This window comes from Gossypium hirsutum, chromosome A05, assembly GCF_007990345.1.
Source record: "Gossypium hirsutum isolate 1008001.06 chromosome A05, Gossypium_hirsutum_v2.1, whole genome shotgun sequence".
Taxonomy (NCBI): domain Eukaryota; kingdom Viridiplantae; phylum Streptophyta; class Magnoliopsida; order Malvales; family Malvaceae; genus Gossypium; species Gossypium hirsutum.
This window is the reverse complement of record NC_053428.1, coordinates 7019668-7042081: the sequence shown is the minus strand read 5'-3', so window position 1 is coordinate 7042081 and position 22414 is coordinate 7019668. Positions and strand designations below refer to the sequence as shown.

At 29.9% G+C, this 22414-nt stretch overlaps 2 protein-coding genes and 1 long non-coding RNA gene across 3 annotated transcripts; 1 reads left to right on the top strand and 2 right to left on the bottom strand.

Moving 5' to 3' along the window:
• The first annotated feature begins 3242 nt into the window (after nt 1-3242).
• Nucleotides 3243-5462, top strand: LOC107959275 (dr1-associated corepressor). Its single transcript, XM_041113077.1, has 6 exons — nt 3243-3478; nt 3732-3804; nt 4048-4141; nt 4246-4362; nt 4449-4488; nt 4722-5462. Exons 1-6 carry the CDS (start codon nt 3446-3448, stop codon nt 5211-5213), a joined length of 849 nt encoding a protein of 282 aa, XP_040969011.1. The 5' UTR covers nt 3243-3445; the 3' UTR covers nt 5214-5462.
• Nucleotides 5463-6662: 1200 nt separating this feature from the next.
• On the bottom strand, nt 6663-9307 carry LOC107959276 (uncharacterized). Its single transcript, XR_001700797.2, has 2 exons — nt 8844-9307; nt 6663-6898 (listed from the first exon to the last, which is right to left on the bottom strand). It is a non-coding gene; the product is annotated as an uncharacterized lncRNA (long non-coding RNA).
• A 2682-nt stretch (nt 9308-11989) lies between these two features.
• LOC107959277 (stomatal closure-related actin-binding protein 1) lies at nt 11990-20530 on the bottom strand. Its single transcript, XM_016895282.2, has 13 exons — nt 20241-20530; nt 19535-19833; nt 18879-19007; nt 18187-18279; nt 17144-17284; nt 16761-16829; nt 15728-15811; nt 15381-15561; nt 14453-14569; nt 14301-14359; nt 12952-13086; nt 12475-12624; nt 11990-12383 (listed from the first exon to the last, which is right to left on the bottom strand). Exons 2-13 carry the CDS (start codon nt 19814-19816, stop codon nt 12336-12338), a joined length of 1488 nt encoding a protein of 495 aa, XP_016750771.2. The 5' UTR covers nt 19817-19833; nt 20241-20530; the 3' UTR covers nt 11990-12335.
• Nucleotides 20531-22414: the final 1884 nt, after the last annotated feature.

The window sequence follows — 22414 nt, the reverse complement described above, 5'->3', positions numbered from 1 at the left end:
TAGTTTAATATCTCGGTTGCCAATGAGATTATGAAATCCATCAGTAAGCCTATGAAAAATGTACATATTGGTTAACTTGGTAATAATGCCATGCGACTAAAATTTTATTTTGGCAAACAATCTGGGTTTAGTTAATTCTTTTCTTTTAAATTCACTTAAACTAAGAATTTTCAAGGAAAATTCTCCTAAACACTAAAATAAAATGAAAGTAAACTCTAAAATGAATAAGCAAAATATGTACTTGAACCATAACATTGTTATACAAAATTTATCAAATTAGAATCTATCATGTAAAATCATCGATAATAAAACTAAATGCAAAAGGGTACTTAAACCTATTGGTTTATTGAAATCTTTGATTCTATAGTTTTGATTTTTCAAATTAGCACACGAGTAATTCAGAAAAGTAACTCACTCGTTTATAAAGATGGGATATTAGAAAAGTTATATATGTAATTTGGAGACTATAATAACTTTTGCATATTAACCCTAATTTTTAATCCACTCATTATCAATTATAAATAGTTACTAGAGTATTTACACATATTTGGCCCACACATTATTTAATAACTAAAGCTCCATAAACCTTAACCAAATTAAATTACTTTTATTTTGGGCTAATATTTTATAATAGTAAATAATAACATGTAATTACTATTATTAATTATATATGTGGTTAGACCTGCTCATGGGTTGGGTCACCCGCCCCACCCGAAGCCCTATCCGGAAAATGGGAGGATTTGAGCAATAGTATAGGCTCAAAAAATAAGCTTGGGCAAAAAATAAGGTTCGTTTAAAAAGTGAGTCAAGCCTCGAGTAAAATTTGTATAGCTCGGGCCCAACCCGAATTAGCAAGTGGACAAAAAAAAAACTGTTATTTTCTTGTTGTTTTCTCACTATTTTGCTACCATTTCACTATTATGCTTTTATTGCTTTGTTGTTATTATTTGGATATTGTATAATTCTTATTTTATTGTTACTTTTGTTACTATTTTAGATGCATTTGTTTGTTACGTTACATCAACCTAATTTGTTGGGAAATTTTTATTTTAATGTTTTAGTATTTTTTTTATGTATTATATTTTTAAATTTTTTATATAAAAAATTTAATTCGGGTAGGCCAGGTCAGGCTCGGGTTTTAACTTTTTTATTTGAGTCGAGTTAGATTCGGGCCTAACAAACAAGCTTAAAATTTTAGCAAGGCCTAATCCATTGACAACTCTATAAGTGACGTCTATATTTTCCAACAAAAAAACCACGAAAAAGCAATAACATGTCAAATGTTTGAGTAGATGCTCTCAAATTATTTTATAACATTGAATGGAATGATTATAATTAATGGAAAGACCTCTGTTTATAGTTGAATTTCCCTAAACCTAATAGTACAGTTAAAATTACATCGACAATTGATATCAAAGCTTGTTTATAATATGAAAGTCTTAAAAGATTTAAACTCTATACAATTAAGGCTTCAAGTAGATTTCATGAATTGGACTAATATAAATGAGTAAAATGAACTCCATTTAATGCTGTAAAAAAAAGGCTATTGATAATTGTCTAAGGCCATGAACGTATTGGCTCAACAAGGTTTTACATCGATCTAGAATAAAAAAATGGTTGTTCCCTATGTTGATGCTGCTCCTACTGCTACCGTTGCTCCTAGATTACAAAGGTGTAGAGAGAGGCCTAAGAGCACGGCTCAAGCCACCAGCATGACGATCTCCGATAGGCAGAGAGGTCTACTGCCCAAAGTTGGCAAGTTCAATTCAAACAAGATAGGAAGAACGAATGAAGGAGAAAAAGTAAAGGAAAAAAAAAGAAAGAGAGAAACGGGGGGAAATAAAGAAAAATAAGAAGATAAGAATGTCGTGGGTCCACTGCTTTAATTTGTGATCGTTAACTTTACTGTAAAACCAAAATTTTACATTTCATTTTATCATTTATAAGTATGAAATATAATATTTATTAAACCAGTTATATAAAGTAATTTATTATCTCAGATTTAAAATAAAACTTACGGAAATCATAAAATAAATGAAAATAATATTTAATAAGCGAAATTATATTTATTAAAGATATCCATTCAAAAAATTATTTATGTGACGAAAACATTGATAAACACATGAGATTGCAATAAAGAGAATTTTGCATACTTATAATATCATTTATATTTGTTATAGATCTTAAATTCTATTGACATACATTTATAGTAAATAAACAAATAAAATATATTTACATTAGCTTATATTATCTATATTTACAAAAATTAACAAACATGTTATCTATATTTAATTTCAGATAATTTTACATATTACTATTAAGTACTTTTCAAACATAAATCGTTTAACAGGACATTTAATATTTTTTTCTATAATATTATATAACTGGCTTTTTATAATACGAATTATATACAATATACAAAAACAAATAAAAAGAATTGATAGAAAAAGTTTCATTATTAGACCAGCTAGTTTTCTTACCCTCGATGCATAAATGTATTAATTGAATTTATTACATAATTTATTTAACTTTTATTTTAATCAATGTAAGTACAAGTAAATAAAGGTAATCATGGGTTGGGCAAGGTCGGGCTTAACTAAAAATTTAGGCTTATTTATTAGACTTAGACCAAGCCCGGCTTAAAAATGGTCTAAAATTTTGCCCAAGCCCGATCTAAATAAAAATGCTAAAATCCGAGCTGACCCGGTCCACCCATATTAATTTTTTATATTATTTTAAAATAATTTTTAAATATATATAATACATCAAAAATACTAAAAACTTCAAAATAAATTTTAAAAAATATGTAGACTTAAATAACATTAAGATAAATGCAACTTAACAAGCAAATACGTATAAAAATAATAATAAAATTAACAAATACCTTTAAAATAATAACAAAATTAGCAATAAAATAAGTTTTATACAATATTTAAAAAATAACAATAAAATAGTTGCAACATAAAAATAAAATAAGGAGAAAACAACAAGAAAATAACATTCAAAAACAAAAAAAGCAGATTTTTTATCCTTTAGTAAATTCGGGCCAAGTCGAGTCAGGCCCGAACAAAAAAATATTTTACATGCAGCCTGATTCATTTTTAAATAGACTTTATTTTTTATCTAAACTTATTTTTCGAACTAATATTTTTACTCAAATCTTTTTACATTTTAGGCGGGCCTTCAGGCCGGCCATAATTATGTCTACAATTAAACCGGGAGACGGTTCTAGAGTCTAGATCGACTTGGACAATTAAACCGGGAGACAGTTCTACCGTGCGTTGACATAAAACAAAAGAAGATAGGTCAGAAAAGTACGAGCTCACGAAAATTTGAACCTCAATCGAAAATTTTGCCGGTTACCCGCCCCCTCTCTTTTTTTTTTTTTTGTTTTCCCTGTAACTTTTTTTCTCTAGGGTTTTTGCTCTTCAACGTTTAGCAAAACATGAAGAGGAAACTTGATACTCGTTTCCCAGCCGTAAGTTCTTCCTTTTTCTTGTTTCTCTTCAGAATATTTTCGAATAACATGTTATATATGTATATACATCTTTTAGTCAATCTCATCACATAGATAAGTTGTTGCTTTTATTTTGTTTTGTTTTTTATATGTTTTTCTGTCAATTAGTACCAATAAATAGAAAGCTATTTTTTGGAGCATTATTTAATTTGTACAAGTTTCTTATGAAACTCGTTTTAATTTTAATCGATGTTTATTTTTTTTGCTTTTATAGGCTCGAATAAAGAAGATTATGCAAGCTGATGAAGATATTGGAAAAATTGCCATGGCTGTTCCTCTGCTTGTTTGTAAGTACTTTTGATTTTCCCCTTTCAAATTCATTCATTGCAAGGACAAATATGTTGACGAATTTAATTATTGTTTTGTTCCTAAAAGGAACATCCCAACGGTTAGAACTTGAAATTTCCAGTTTTGAATCTGAGGTCCTATTAGGGTTTTCGGGGGGGGGGTGTTGAGAAAGTGCTATTTCCTGCTATTTAATTGACCTTTAATGGACTTTCTATTAAATTTATGGTAATCAATGTTTGCAGCTAAAGCATTGGAGTTATTTCTTCAAGATTTATGTGATCGAACATATGAAATAACTACGATGAAGGGTGCCAAGACTATAAATTCTTCGCATCTGTAAGCAAAAATTGCCCTTAATCCTGTTCTCTTTAGTAATTAGATCTTTCACTTGACATTGGGCTTTAAACATATTGAGATTAACTTTGGTTTTGATATTGCAGAAAGCAGTGTGTACAGGGCTTTAATGTTTTTGATTTTCTTAGAGAAATTGTTGGTAAGGTTCCCGACCTAGGTGGTCTGGATGCTGCTGCCGAGGATTGTCATGTTCCCAAAAAAAGGTTTCAACAGTTTGATATTTATCAGTGAATATATGAAGCAAGTTGGTTATCTATACTGTTGCTAATGTATACATATTTATTTACAGGAAAGTAGCTGATGATGATGAGTCAAAGAAGAGCAGAATGGTAAGTTGATTCATTTTCTTTGGTATTTATCATGGATATGCCCTTTCTACTGTCCAACCTGAAAGCAGTTCGGGTTGGAGGACTCGGAGTTATAAGAAGAATGCACTTGCAAGTTTGAAATTTTAATTTGCTGCCTTTAGTGACCAGTTTAAGTCTTGGTAGCAATTATAATTCATGCCACGAGTCGCTGACTACCTGAAATTGTGTTCACTCTGGCTTTTTCTTTTTTGTAGCATGAGAGTTGCCATGTTACTAGCTCAAGCAGAGGACGGGGTAGGGGCAGAGGTAGAGGTCAAGGTAGAGGGAGACAAACAGCAGGGAGAGAGACTGCTGCACATTGTGGAAAGTTCGAAGATGACCCCGACATTTCTTATTTTGAAGAAAAGCATGATTTAAGCTTGGAAAGGCACGTGCCTGATGATGTGGTAGAGTCTGATGAGTCAAAGAAACATAATCATGCAGGGAAGAACATCAAAACTCCAGTTCGGAACATTGACCTCAATGCAGACTTGGATGAGAATGGGGACTTGATCACATCCATTGCTGCTGCTAGTCCAAGAACAGATGACATGCCTGAAAATAGTGAAAATAGAGAAGAATACCCTGGTTGGTCACTTTGTGAAATCGAGAAGATGGCTATTGATCCTATTAAACTTGCTGATTCGAATGGGGGAATAGATGACGAAGACTATGATGAAGAAGTATCAGCGAGATTGCTACTTTAATGTGTGTATTATTAGTTCAGAAATGTGCAGTTCTTTGCTGATGTAGATTACAGTGTAGATCTTGAAGAAAAACAATGGTAGGAAGCTTAGAAAAAAAAAAGGAATCACTGACAGATACATTGTAGATCAGTCTATTGGTTTTAGCATTTGTTTTTCATTTCTGTGGGAACTTTGTAATATAGTTTTACACCAAATGGAACTGACGCTGGTTTTCAATTCTTTGATGATCAAGGAACATTGTTGATGCAACTATTCATGTCAAATATAAGTTATTCCAATTTTTTAATATGTTTGGATTTTCAGGGTATATCGTTTTGTGTGTTAAATTAGCCTTTATTTTAAGTTGAAAAGTAGGTTTTGATGCAATACAAGGATCTTTTACTGATGTAATACTGCTGTTCAAGAATGAAGAAGAAGCTGCCCTGTTCTGTTGCAAGCTAAAATAATGTCTATTGTACTCTTGTTTTAAGTTGGAAATGACTGAAGGCTGGTTCAGGTACAGCCCATTATTCCCTTTCTAAGCCGATTGATCTTTCTTGGACCGGATGTGATTTCATAGGCTTTTACATTTTCAAGCATCTTTCCATTGCTCACCCATAGTTTAATTTACTTTACATGTTTTATTTTTATTTATTATTTCAAACAAAGAAAAGAAAACTAAACTGGTGACTGATAACCATCAAATGTCAAATTTCACCCAATATATATTTAAAAATATTTTTAAAAGCATAATTTTATAATAATTAGAGTGCTTATCAACCTTATCTTCTTCCACCAGAACTGGTCGTCCAAATAGCAAGATGTTCTTTTGTGGATATGATATTAGTGATACAATTCATTTTTATTTTCATGAAATTTAGCATCGATATTCACATGATAGGATTCATTTTATTTTTAGGAAATAATATCATTGATATTGACTGATACAAGTTGATATGTCGAAATGATAAGATGCTGATTTTTTTTCCCTTTTCTCCGGTGAATTTTAGTCAACAGTAAAATTTTTCATCTCTATTTTGATAATTTCAGACATAAATAAAAAAAATTAATAAAATATAAAATGATATCTTTTTTAAAAAATAACAAAATAAAGACAAGCACTTAAGAAATCAATTGGGGGAATTGTATTGTATTAATTATTATTACATGAATGATGTTAATCTATAAGTATCATATAATTTTTAAATCAACCGGTGTTACAGAATCAATTTAGTTAAAAAAAAGTTTAATGTATAGATTTTTAAAATGAATTAAGATTATTAGGATGAGATTTTTGTTATGTCTTATTTTTATATAATATTTAAACATATTCAATGACTATCGATTGAAGTGAGTATTGTTATCAATATAGGAGAATGTGAGTTTGAATGCGTTAAAATGTATTATTCTCTTATTTATAAATTAAAGAGGGACTATGAGTAATTCTAAATATTGTGTCAAAAAAACAAATACGATCAAAACCCTGTAAAAGATTATTAAAAAATATATATATCCAATGATTAACACGTGTACAAATTCTTTATCACTGAATATTTTCTGTCATTCATATAGTAAGTATAACCTGATCTAAATTAAAACCATAATAATTCGGGTATGGATGGATTTTGATTTCAGGGTTGAGTCACTCTCATGCCGAGTCAGGTTTGGCAACTCTTTCCTGGACCATCTTGTCTTTTGACTTTTCACTACAATAGTGACAAAATCACAAATATTCATTTCTTTACTCTTTTTTTTTTTAATTTAAAAATTATTTTTATCTTCAGGCTCAAACTTTAAAACCGTAAAACCATAAGGTATAGCAACAAACAAAAGGAAATATTGCTTCATCATAATCTTATTCAATGTTAAAAGGGTTGGACCACAACAATAGATAGACTGTTCAATATCAAAGTCTTCATTTATTTATAATAAAATAGAAAGAAAAGATTGAAACTAGAAAATACAAGCAAACGAAAAGCCAGGAAACACAGAAAATAATAATTTCATTATTCATTATAACAGAAAATAATATTTACGTATATCTACCACATCTCATCCACGCAAAACCTTATTATTAATAGACATGGTTTTGCTCTCTAATTTCTAAAACGTAAAATTAAATACACATAATGATGATCCTATCTTTTAATTATTTAGAATTTCAAAACTTTCCCGAAATTCAATTTATCTAAAGATTGCTTTTGTTTGACTGTAAACATGGGTAGTTGGAAGCTATAAAATCAAACAACTAATTAAATTTAACTTTTGTTTGAATGGTATTCAAAGTGTAATAATTGGTTTAAAACATTAAAATGGGTTTTTCAACTTTTAACTTCTTTTACTTTTTTCCTCAATATTTAACTTCTTATATTTTGATTTGTTTTTAAGCAAATCCCTATTTTAATGATTTAGGTTAAGGGTTTATTTTGGTAAAGGTATTTATTTACGTGTAAAATAAAAGTTAAAAGGGTTTAGGTAAACATTAACAGCTTATTTAGGTATACTTTTTCTTTTCTTATGAAAATAAAAACAATAAAATGTAACCTAAATGATGCCGGCGAAAACGTGCAAAGATTGATTCTAGGGCATATATAATATAAAACTGATTTTTATAAATATAATAACATTACAGATTTTGTTTTAATAGTAAAATTGAAACCTTAAAATTAAGGGTAGACTCCATTTAAGGTGATTTAATTATTAATACTAATTTGATTATTCAATTTTAAAATTTATAAATTAATTATTAAATTAATTGAAAGATTTTATTTAAGTTATTGAACTGTTAAAATCGTTGTTGTATGTCTTTTTCCTTCTCACCTTTAACACCAATCGGAAGCGTAAATTTTCCTTCCTCTTTTTCAATTTAATTTTTTTTATGAAATATCTTTAAATGTTATAAATGAGAGAATCAAAATATTTAAAAAAATATTTAGTTACTCAACTTTAAATATCGCCAATAAAAAAAACTTAACAATTCAATAATTTAAATAAAAACATTTGAATAGTAAAATAAGTATTTTGTAATAATATATTAATAGCTTATACACCTTGGGTCCTAAAATTAATTGTAAAAAGAAGGGCCTACTTGAGTGTTATAATCCCTGCACAGTGTGAATTCCTTTCCATGACAGCCACGTGTGCAGTAAAATATTAGCACTAACCGCTCGCTTTTTGAATAAGTTGAAGAAGCAGCCAAACATTAGAATTTATTAATAATAAAGATTGGAGGAGATGGCTCACTTTATTGCTAGATTTTATATAATATCATCATCATCTCTTTTTCTTGTCTAATCATCAGTAGTTTGTCTATCAACTCAGCTACTAAATAATACATACCCGCACTTTCACTTTAATTATCTAAATACAGCTAACTAACATTAAGATTAACAATTATGTTGTGCCGATGTAGATCAAACCCCACAAATTTCAGACATCAAAAATCTATGAATTCATCCATATCCTTATGAAGATATGAAACAGTTAAACCTGCATGACTCCCCTCATGCCATGTAAAAAGGCAGCCAACCGTGCTTGACAAAGCTTCTTAGATGGCATTCAGGGAGCCAGGCAGATTCACCAACCAATCCACATGGAAAACAAATAAAAAAGTAATCATCTTAGTTATCGATGAAAATAGGAGATACTCACCTGCACTTGAATTACGAGAAAAAGAAAGAGCTACCTCTGATGTTCTTCTCTCGTGTATTTCCATGGAAGCTGAGAAATTAAGGGAATTTAAAGAAGAAAACTGAGGAAAAAGGAAGCAAAGGCAAAGGCAAAAACAAAGTCCCTGGAGTTTATTATGGGGTAAAGGAGGAGGTTAAGGAAGGAGCAAAAGCGGCAACCAACTTCACTTCTTTTTTTTATCGGTCAATACAAAGACTATTTGTAACAAATAGTTAATTCCATGCATAAAAGCCAAAGCGTTCTTGGGTTTTGCAGGTCCCCTACCTTGGATTTTCTGCCCTCCCTTCACTTCATTTTATATCTCGCATTCCCTCTATTTCTCCTAATCCCGTTTAATCATTTATACGAGATTTGTATGGAAGAATGTTTTTTTTTTTACTCTTATTCGTAACCTTAAATCTTTAAATTTAAAAATAAATATATAAATTCACCCATTTCAATTATAATATCCGTCTCATTTAATCATATTTATTCTTTTCGATACAATGCTCTTTAGTGCATGTGAACTCATGTCCTCCTACACCAACACTAATACCAATACTAATCAAGTTAAACCCAATCATCTAGTATCCATTGAATTAAAACCTTATTTCACTTAAAACTTAAATATTTTTAAAAAATTATTATGACAAATAAAATTAATATCTTATCTCAAAAGTAAGTTACAAATTAATTTTTTAATTAATTCATACAATTATTTAAATTTAAATTTAAGTTGAAACTTAAATATCAGTGTTTACAATTTTTTTTTTACTTTATTGCGGATCTCTTTCATTAAAAGTTACTTTTTTAAAATAAGCAACCAGATTATGCATTAATCAATTAGTAAAAAAAAAACCTAATTCTCACAGTAATTCAATTTTTAACCGTATCTAAAGCAGACTTTCAAGTTAAACAATTGGTTGCATATAATAAAAAGACAAAGATATTTTATAATTTGAGTGCTAGCAGAGTAGAGACAGAAGGATTAACGGCAATTACGATGGGTTGGAAGAGGGTCAAAAAATAAATAAATACATAAGACAAAGGCAAAGGCAGGCATGGCTTGTTCCATTCTTCTTTAATGACTGAATACGACTCTTCACTTCACTATTTATTTCTTCTAACAATCCCTATTTACTACGCTTTATTTATTTCCTTCATTCTAAATAGCTAAAAACTCAGAAATATGTCCCTGGTTTCTTGCTGATTATATATATAGATATCAAGTTATTCATATATTGTCATATTTCATCTTCAACCCCGGCAAATATTCTAGAAAAAAAACAGGAACTTAGGGTTAATTTAGGAAAAGAATGAATTAGAAAAAGTGCAATAAAAAGAAAATGGTATTTTTTTTACATTAATGAGAAATATTATGGTAAAAAATTACAATCTTAAAAAAGAATAAAATAATAAAAGCTTTAAAGAAAATGGTTCGAGAAGTTATATATATATATATATTTGTTGAGAGGCTTTTGGTTCTATGAATTAGGTTTTCAAGATAGCCATTCATGATACTCTAGTTCTTAGCAAAGTATGTGACACAAAATCTTTTCTAAGGACAATATTTTGGTTTGGTTGATTGCTTTTCAAATGGTAATTCAAAGATTTTTTTCGTAAAAAGTCAATTCCTCAATAGATATTAAGAGATTTTAATGTAATACATGATTTTGTTTACCTAAGTTATTGTGGAAAAAAAAAGTCAAATAAAAAATATTGAAATTAGATATTTTAATTCATAAAAAAAAGAGATATTTTAAATCACTACCATCCTTAAAAAAAATTAAAAACACATTGCCATGCTTAAAAAAATCAAGAGATCACATATAGAATATACATAATGTTATATGTATATAGATTTAGACGACCTATTATACTCAAGTGATACATGTTATCTCCTAATTGGTAATTAATGATCAAAGATATGTATGATCATACTATATATTCATACCAATATAGTTGACCCTTAACATGTAATCCATTTTAAAAATTTGTCCCAACAACACCAACAGTCATATCTAAATTGCCTGATAAAAATGATCGACAAACCTCAAACTTCAAAGTTACAATTTTCAGGAATCATAATTAAAAACGTAGCATATAATAACAGAAAAAATTACAAAAATTCCTTCGTTAGCTTTTTTTTTTCTTTTTTGTGAATCACCATCGTTAGGTTTATTTAATCAAGGTTTGGACACTTCCAAAATGATAACCTACGCATAATTCGTCTCTTTAGGTAAGAAAGACCAAAAAGCAATGTTTTCAAAGCTGATTTAACAATATATAAAATTGTAACAATTGTAGTGTTATCTTCAGAAAAAAAATGTGTTGCACCAATGAGTTGAAGGAAGATGGCTGGATTCATTAATTGTCCCACCAATTCCCATACCTCTTACAGATAACTGAGCAAAAATGCTTTCAGCATTTTTTGTTTTTGGTCGACTTGGGCAAGTGAGCTACCATCCTCTATATAAACAAGTAAACTTATTATTATACATATTATGCATTTGAATTTGGAAGGATCTTCAGCACCGTACTTTGTAAACATTTTCATGTTTACTGCACAATCGTACTTACAATCATCCATATGGATTATATGTCCACTTCTCAATGCACTGGAATTTTTTCTTTTACTGTGAGCGAAAACAGTTTATTTGTATGTGGCTACCATATATGCCCATGCACTACGCTTTCCTTTTGTATTACATATTCATATTTTACATTTTTAATTTAAAATTTTAAAATAATTTTGTTAATTTATTATATAATAATAATATTATTATCAAATTTCAACTATATATATTTCTTTTTTAATTATTTATTATTTTGATATAAAGGTTTTCTACATTTTTCATGCATTTTAATTTTTATTTATATATTAAACAAAAATATTTAAATATATAAAATAATGTATCAATGTTTTATTAATTTTTATATTGTAAGTTTCATTCCGTACGGTTTCTAACAATAATTTTTTTCCTCATTATAATTATTAACCTTACTAATGTAAAATTAGAATACAAAAACAAGAAATTAAACCATAATCGGGCTTCTATAGCTATACATAGTCAATGAAAATACATAGGGTTGGATTGAGTTTAGTCCACAAATGCAGGCAAAACATCTATTCAAAAACCTGCTAAACATCCCTTTTTCATTTAAAATATGGAATTGGAGTCATACATTTCACACATGACTAATTCAACAAATATAAACATATATATCTGTATAGAGATATAGATATCTCCAGAAACCCTCCAAATGTGAAGTCTGAAATTGTTACATTAATACAAAAGGCAAACAAAAAACAATGCCTTGGTGTTGATTCCACAGGAAATTAAAGGAAAATGGGGGAATCAAGAATGGTGGAAAACCTAACTCAGAATCAAACCATGTCATTTCCTAATATTACAAACTTTATGATACAATGATAACATAATTACAATTAGCAAACCATGATTTTAAGGAGATCTATTTGGTTCCTATAGAAGATCCACCATCTGGTCCGGCTAGCATTATCTGGCATTTTCAAAAATATAAATATAAAAATAATAATAAAAAAACCATTCTCACAGTGAAAGAAATTGAACAGACTGAATTTGCCACTTACATTACAGTCGAAAGCGAATCTCCTGGCAAGCATGATGGCTGCATTTCTTTCTCTCTCTGATTCGAATGCTAGTACAACTGAAAACCCTTTCTTTGCTTGCCAAAACAATGCTTGGGCAGCTGCATTTCCGCCCCCTCTGACTCCACACAGCTAAAAGAACAGCACAAAGAGTTTTTTTTTTTCAAAAAAAAAAAAGACAGTATGCATATAGGATACGAATATCAGAAGTATAATGTTTAGCACGTTTCTTAGAACTATGGGAAAGATAGATCATATCATATGTTTGCATGTATTTCTCATTCTATGTAATGTATAATTTCTTCTGAATAATAACACCCAAAAGAAACGGAAAAGGAACAATGTGAAGGAATTAAGCAAAAGAATCCTCGAACCACATAATTTCTCTTTTACTCCCTTTAGTGATAGACAAAATATTGAAACATCTTTAATCGATGAGAAATACACGACTTAATATACCTGCATTGAGCTGGAATAATATTCTTTGACAATTGTCGTCTTTCCTTTACATAGTTTCATCCTCATCTTTCCAACATGTAGTACATGAATAGATTCAGATGGATGATCTGCACCATTCATTTGGCTAACAACTACCTATAAAATAATGAAACAGTAATGATATGATATTAGAAGCCAAAAGAAAGAAATTATTGGTCAAAATCTTTACAAAAGATAAGAAAAATATTCATTATCCATTCGTTTAGGGCTACAGTAAGTGGTCTGCAGTTGTAATTTCTACTTTGATTGTTGGATTTCGTTTGTATTTTGGTGTTCTTTGTCCTGAGGTTTTTTTAATGTCATTTTGATGTAGGTTGGGTTTGTATTTGTTTTGGTTCTTGCAGGAGTTTCTAGGCCGCTGTTTTATGGTTTCTTTTGTTTTTTTTTTTTTTTGAAGATCTGTTTTATGGTTTCTAAACTGCTTTTGTTTTCTATTATGTCTAGGTGTTCCTTACAGAGGTATTAAGACGTGGATTAAGTATGTATATATGTTGCAGTTTCTTAACCTTTGGTTAGTTCCACCCTTTGGGTTTAATAAAATTTTATTTTGACTGAAAAATAAATAAATAAATAAATAAATAAAATTAGAAGCAAAAACAAAATAGTAAATAGTCTTTTTTTCTCCCCAGCAGATACGAGTAACACATTTTCATGCATCCAGCTGCACCTCAAACCAGTGAAAAACAGATGAGATGAAAAATAAGTTGCAAGACGCTGATGAACGAGTGCTAGAAAGATCGTGGAGCCTATTGGGTCAATGATGGGTGGAGGTCAACAAGCGAATTCTGGTTTATTGGTAACCAAGCAACCGCCACTAGCATCAAAGAAGGTTGCTGTACAGGAAGTACTGCTTGGTGCAGGAACACTGAATTAAGCATTTTTTTTAACAATTTTAAGGCTTTAAGTTCTAAGGGATTGTTAATGGTTTAAAATTCTAGAAAGGATAGATCTTCAATGCTCTGATGAGCAGAAGCAGCATGTTAGACCTATTCATATAACAATCCAGTATCTGGTACAGGAACTAAACAGAGAAGAGATCATTTCCCTAGGAACCACGGTTAACAAGATATCAATCACATTGCACCTTAAATAGAATAAAAAGTCAATTCAAAGTGTATTTTCTTTTTTGGTCAGTAAAAAGCCGGTTCAAGGTGGAAACTCTTATTACTATCTGCTCTAAACAAATTTTTTTAGCAAAACTAAAACAATGAGTAATATAGAAAGAGTCGATGAAATCATAATTGAAGTACCAAAACCAATAAGTACTAGTTTAGCCATATAAGGGGGGATTTTTAAGTAGGATCACATACATTGAATTCAATATCATGTTTCCGCACAAGTGCCTCCACATAGTTTCCCAAACCAGCAGCTGCTCTCACAAACAAGGAAACAAAAGTTTTAAAATTTAATAAATAATAAGAAATAAAAATTATAAGTAGGCACTATAAAAAACACAGCAAACCTGGATCAATAGCACCGGCAGTTGTCAATACAATTAGCTGGCCATCATAAATAATCTCAACCTGCAGGATTCGACCAACATCAAAAGGCTCTGGAGCATAAACTGATTTGCTAGCACCTGGATTAACCAAGATAGATGAACAAAATCAGATCTGAATAGGAACAAGATCATTCTGTCACCCACAAGAGTCAGATATTAGCATCTTGATCTAAATAATTCTTATGTCATGATTTCCAAGTAGCTTACAGGAATTATTTGATATGATAAAGTACTCTTAAGCAAAAACAGCCTGCCCCAATCACTTTCCACATCAATATTGTAAGTACTGAACCAGTTAGACCACCGTTTCAACAATAATTACATAAAAGAATTCATAAAACAATAATAAAAAATAACCAGGACAAAAAACCCGGCAGGTCAACTGGTTATTTTTATTTTTTTTAAAAAAAGGAGATTATCTAAATAATGACTTTATAGTCAATTTCTCTATATGTCAGTCCTTAACCTAAACTCTAGAAGTTAGAAAGAATGAATACCAAAATTGATCTACAAATACATCAAGAAATAGAAAACCAGTACCCAAATCAATTGAATTAAAGAGTAGCACACATGGGCAATACTACTTTTCATGATTTACCTCCAACCTTGATAAAATAAATCACAAAAATTTATTTCCAGCCGCGATGGTGTTCAGCTATAAGGAATAGAAAGTATTGAAACAATGATTGGCTGAAGAGATGACAAAATACAGCACGACGAGCAACAAGATATCGGCATATTTACTGATAATAATTAACAGAAGAAAGCAAATGAAGACACTATGAAATGCATTATGACATTAGTTTCTTTCATTTAGAAAAACAGTCTCCCTGCATTAAACACCACCCGTTCAGTAAACATAAAGAGTAAAGAAGATTGCCATCATTACCTAATATAAGCTCCTTTTTGCTAGTTTCAGATGAAATACGATACCACTGAATTGAGCATTCGGAAAGTTCGGGAGCAATATCAGAGCAAGGTTTAATCCGCAAATATGAACCTAAAGTTTCAGTGCCGCCTAATTCATATATATGAGATATAGTTTTCTCCATTCTCTTGCTTCTTGCTAGCTGCAAAAACAGTAAAGCAAAGCAGAAGGTTAAAGAAGTCAACGAGTAAAGAAAAAGAATGGAGTAGATGAACCACTATTCCACACAAATGCCTACAAGAAATTAGAAAATGAATGAATCAGAAGAGTTCAATTGAAAATCCCGAACTAAATGGTAAAAGGCAAACCTCTTTTTGAAGTAGTAAGGAATGCTTAGACTTCTCTGCAAGTTGAATCCTTAATGCATGAAGCTCATGTTCCATATCCATAACCTGCAAATTGCTGTTAGTAACTCATCCACTATTTCAACTAAAATGAATTGAAATAAGATCTTGCATCATGTTGTCAATTTGATATGCCATGCCACCAAGCATACATATAAGAGGATGCTTCTACAAATATTAATATAATATTAGCTTTTCGTGCAAACATTAAACAAGTCCATCCATAGCTTTATTCATTTTGCCACTGAAGACAAGCCATCTTTCAATTACAGAGTTCTATGAAACAGACCAGACAGAGAACTTAATAATGCAACATTTTAACAAAATTTCTAATCGAGATGGACCTGAAGGTTACCCTCAGCATCTGTTTTGTCCCCATAAGTCAAACTCCAATATTCACGTCCAAGTCAAATTCCAGCATTTAACACTATACATCCCACTTCATTTTCATTGTTTCCTCACCCTATCTGTGGAGGAATGCCACAGAATAAATGTCTAAGCAGATATTCATGCTCTAACAATGATTTTTATGTTCAAGAAGAGAGGTATTCATCACTAGAAAGTGCATTTCCCTTTTTCCTGTAAATTCTGTTTGAAAAGCGAAGAAGGGGCCGTGGCAATAATAAGACTATAAGACTTGCCATTTGGTAATATATCTTTAAAAACCATACTTGCTTCATTTATTTTCTTAAGAATGGAGTTACCAAACAAGTCCTTTTCTTTTATTTCTTCAATTGAAAAGCAACAGCAACAGAAAAAAAAACCCTCAAATAATAGGTACCTTACCTCAGCCTATACCAGCCAATTATATTTAAAATATACATACATATATATGCAAAAACAGTGCACATGGTCCCGCACAACTTCTTTGTCGCTTTTGAATATTTAAGAATTATGATGTGGGTGACCTAAATAATTTAAAAGAAAGTTTTAAATACCTACGAATTATGATGTAAAGAAAAAAAGAAAAAAAAACAGTTACAGATCTGAGATAAACCTTGCTTGGTTGGTGCAGCATTTTGATCCGTCTAGCCTCTTGCACCTCCTTCATTAACTCTTCCAGATCCTGAAATTCATGCAAAATCTCTGTTCTAAAAAATATGCAAAAATATAGAAAGAACTTCCACAATAAGAAAGCACAAAGTAGAAACTTCTATGGAGAACATGAGAGGCTCACAAGAAAACAGTATAAAATTAGTACTAATTGATAGTAAAATTAAGAAATGTCTAAGCAATAGATATTTCATAGTCAACAATGTGGAAAGAGGGCAGTAGTATTAGCAAAATCTTGATGCATTTACCAGGTAGGCTTTAACAATGGATATTCCCATAACCAAACTTCAAAAGTCAATACACAGAACATTTTTAAAATAAGATAACCTGTTTGCCTGAAGCTCGAGATATTTGTTCTTGCTCCTGAACGGCCTCTTCCACTCTCTGAACTGCTGCTCTTGCACTCTCAATTTCAGCTCGAGCATGAGCTCTTTCCTCGTCAACAAGTTTCTTAGCATCTTCAGAAGCCTATATGGAGACACAAGCATGCAAAAGTAAAGCAGTAAAGGAAAATTTATTGTGTTCTATGCATTGAAGTTGAAAAAAAAAAAAAAGGAATTAAGCAAATAATTTATGGACCCTGACCCAGTTAGACTACTCACAGACACTGTGAAAACAGCCTTTTTCTATTAGAAGTGAGCAAGGACAATAAAAGTGTACCAGTATAATCAGAAAGCATCAAACTAAGCATTTCTACTGCCACTGAATCAGTAACTGTTCAACAACAGCAATCATAACAAGGCAAAACCAACTAAACAAATCAAAAAAGATGAGGGAAAAAGATTAAAGTTAAGGCAGGTCTCAAAAAGAATAGCTGCATTAAGTGCTCTAGGATAATAGCACTGTTTAACTTGAAGTAGCAAGCACAAAATTTCCTAAACTATTTTCTTAATTCAAATTTCAATAGGATATCCTCACACTCCAATCCCAAAATATACGTAAGTGAACTTTAGAGAACCATAACCTAAACTACATCGCCGCAGCCAAAAAAACAAGCACTTCAATAAAGAAGTCATTCTTCCACTAAACTAAAATATCTAACCAAAAGATGTCATACCTATTAACCATTCAGTTCAGGAAAAGACTGTTACAAATCATTGCTTACTCATGATGATACATTTAGACTGTATAAATGTGGAGCAAAATAGCATAAAAGCTATTACAGTATCTCTCATACAAAAAAAAAAAGAACACTTAAAGAAGCACTGCATGTATATGTAACAAAAATAATACATTTAATTTCTTCAGCATTTCCAGATATATTCATTATCTAAATATGCATCCTAAATAAATAAAATTAACTTATTATGAAATCCAAAAAGAGGGATGGCACATCATCCAGGATTTATCATATTCATAGGTTATATTACCTGCTTAAGGAAATTTGCTAGTTTCTTCACTTCTGTCTTCTCTTGAAGCAACTCCCCTTCTCTTTGAGTCAGCTGAACTGCAAGAGCTTCCACCTGGGATTCCACAATTAAAGGTCATTATCGCCTCATTTGAAGTTAGCAAGCAAAATATATTAACAAGAATACATGTTGACATGTTCAGGCGAACCACACAAAGGGGGAAAGATACAACCAGGGATTAAAAGAGAACATTTCAAACATTGGAAGTTTTAACACTAATATACTTTTACAAATATAATGATGCCCATATTGCATTTTTATTTTTATTTTTTAATACCATTATTCTTCTTTATAATTATTTGTTATCTCATAAAATTCCAATAATTTAAATTTTCTTCTAAAAGTATTTATCCAAACAAAACAATTACAACTACCATTTTGAAATGACACGTTTTAATATACCTTAAATTCGAATTTCTTTAAAATTTTAAAATTCTCCATCCAGATGCACTGTAAAGTTACACCATATTCTTTTCTTCACAACTTTCACCCTTAACATTATTTCTCTATGCATCAAGATAATAGCAAAGTTTTATTAAACAAAACATAGCACTGCAATTTAAATACTAGCATTTAACTTTCAAAACTATGATAAATACATCTGGCATATCACTCATATATCCAATTGTAGAAAAGCAAACTAGAAGACTAACCATGGCAATTGCTTCCTCTACATCGTCCTTGTTTCTTCCAGCTACACGCCCTTTCAAAGATTCCAGAGCATCTCTAAGCTTCTTCAAAAGGACATGTTTCTCCAATGAAGCTGCCTCTCTGAGTCGAGCCTGAATCCATTAAAGAAATAGCTTACAAAATTGTTCAAATGAAAATCCATAGTAGTCAAGAATTAATAACAGTCTTAATGCTTCTAGACTTCGAACAGAAAAAAACAGAAAGTGAGAAAGGAATCACTCACTCGAATGGACTATTTTAAATTACTACAAAATAGTTGAGAAAGGAAAATCATGACCAAAAATAGCTTAAAACAAAATGTTGATTAGTATTAACCAACTTAATTATTATACTCAGATAGAAGACTCATTTCCTCAATCCAGTGACATTCCAAGATGCATAAAAAACGATAAACAACCCATAAAACAAAATTTACTATTGTACTGATCTTAGTGCCATTCATTTACAAAACTAAGATAACTTATACGAAGTTCCCACCAACCTATCTACAATTCCTAGAACTCTTCATAATGATAAAATAAGTCAATCTAATATTAGGCAATTTAATCAAATATCTATATCAGTCTTATCTAAAATAATTCCACAATGCATAAGTAAACGAACATAAAATGAAGTTGACCTCTTCAGACAACTTAGCAGCAGCAGCTAACCCCTTCTCGAATTTACTAGCAAGGTCACGAACAGAGAGGCGTTTCTGCTGCTCCAGTAACAAGGCGGTCTCACGTGCAACGACCTCCTTCATGGTCAAAACTTTAGGGTCTTCTTTGGCATCCACAATCTGATTATTTGCCCCAATTTTGTAATTGGGAAAACGACTCGAAGCAAATATCACATCAGCTGATACAGCTGAAACTGCTTCCTTTTGCATGGTATTGCCAAACTCACGACTTACCCTCGTCATTGTTCCAAACTGAAACTCTGTTAGATCATCAAAAATAAATAAATTTCTGGCTTCTGAAGAAGGATTTGAAATTACTACAAAGTAATTGAGAAAGGAAAATTATGACCAAAAGCAGCTTAAAACAAAATGTTGAGTAGTATTAACCAACTTAATTAGTATAATATTAGCAGCGGCAGTTAAATCATGGCCAAATGCAAACCAGAAAAAGAGAAAGAAAAAATAAAATTACAGATAACTGTTTGTTTTAAATCACAAAAAAGAAAATCTCCAAGCTCTAACCAAAACAGAACACCACTTTAAACACGTGCAAATAAGAGAGAAAATGAAGAAATGATTTTTTTAAAGAGAGAATATTTGGTTATCTGAATTCAAAACCCCTAATTCAACACAAAAAAAAGGAAAAAGAAAAAGAATTGGAACTTACAGATCAAGAAAATTTGTGAAAACAAAAGGAAATTAAATAACCGAAATAGATTGCAGGGTCAGATAGAATGAGATGGAAGAGAAGTTTAAGGATTACGTTAGAAAATTCAAAATAAACAGTAGAAGATGAAAAGAAAAATAAAGAGAGAAAGAGAATATGCAATGAATTTTTTTTCAGTGGCGTTTGGTTGTTCAACTTTTTGAAAAAGAGAGTGCGGAAAGAAGAAGAAGAAAAAGGCCGCCCTCCTTCGGATTTACTTCTTATTTTATTTTATTTTTTTAAATTTTATTGCTTTATATATTAATTCTTTTACTTCTTTTATTTCGTCGAGGCCAACCAACGCCAAAGGAAATGGTAAGAAATACGACAATATCTGCTGTCTGGTTGTCGACTAACTTTTAATTTTACTGTTGCAGTTGCTTTAGGTTAATAAACCATTGATTTTGTTTGCAATGGTTTTAGTTTTTACTAACGCCTTTGATTTATTATTTTCAAATTTCTTAACCATCTAACAATTCACAATTTAGCTTATCTAACTTTATATAATCTAATTTGATATATTATCTTTTTATTTAAAATTTGAAAGTGTGTTATGCATAATTTTAAATTTTTTACAAAAAAAAAATTGATATAATAAATTTTTTTAATTTTAAAAAAATTCAAATTATTTCAGAACATGATAAATTAACCTTTTTTAACGTTCAAACTTATTACCATTTGTAGTTTTGCTTACTTGCTTCATTAAATGTACTTGTAATGCGAAAATACCAAATTGCCATTTAGCCTATAGTACAAGAATTTGTCATTAACCTTTTCTATTTTCTTTTTCATCGCACAAAGCTCAGAAGAAAAGAATAACAATTAATAATATTGGACACACATGATTATAAGATAACGCGAATGTTTTAAGATTTATATAACATGAATATTAGCATATTGAAATTTATATAAATATCAACCTTTTTGCTTATTAAGTTGTTACATTTTTAAAAATATATAAATACAAAATATTTTAAACACAACTATAACACAATCAAATACATGAATTATCAAATTAAAAACACAAACTTTTAAAAGAAAAAATTAGAGTTTTCAACATAAATGATATGCTTCGCTATACTTCAAAATATTATATTAAAGTTTTTTATTTATTTATTTTCTAGCATAACGATTTGTAAGTTTTTATATATATATATATATATGTATATAGAATGTTTAGAATTATCTATAATTCCTCTCCAATTGTTAAATAAAATGATAATGCACTTTAATATACTCGAAGTCACGTCCCCCTACACTAACAACAATACCTATGTCAATTGAGTTAAAACTCAATTCTAAAACAAAGATTTTAAAATTAAAACTTACAATAAATTATACAAAATTGCATATAAATTGAGACATAAATGAATATAGTATAAACATGATATAAATATAACAAAATCCATATAAGGCATAACATAAAAATAACATAAACGTGATATAAATATATAATTGTGTAAAAATCTATTTAAGTTAAATTATCAAATTATAATTTTTCTATAACCAAAATTCATATTTTTATTAGATAAATAATTTAATAAAACAAATTTGAGTACATTACATTGAAAATATATTACCGTAAAACAAATTGTTGTTAGTACTGATAGAAAATAATAAATTGTACGTAAATAAATGAAATGATTACTGTGCCATGGAAGAATTATTGTCTTAGAAGTATATTCCTCTTGATCGGTGTAATCGCAAAATAGACGTCGCTCCCCAAAATTAACATAAAACTTCATATTTATATATTTAAATAAAAAAAATGAAATTCGATTGGTATTGCTTTTCTCGAAAAAGAACCTGAGAAAATAAGTCAAGAAACAAGATTAAAAACTTGATCGGAATAAGTGTCTAGAAAAAAATTTCAGAAACGAGAACAGAGAAGCTTTGAGAAAAAGTGATTTATGTATTGTTATGTGTTTAACAAGGAGAATGACCCCAACTGTTTATAGGATTTTCTAAAAGGTAAAATAGTAAATTTGAAGAGGTAAAACAGTAAAAAAACACAACATATTTTGTAACAATTTAGAAACGGAAATGATAATAATTTTGTAAAAGAAATAACTAAAAATTTATAATAAAAAAAACATGCACGTACGGTATATATAATAAACACAGACTTGAACCAA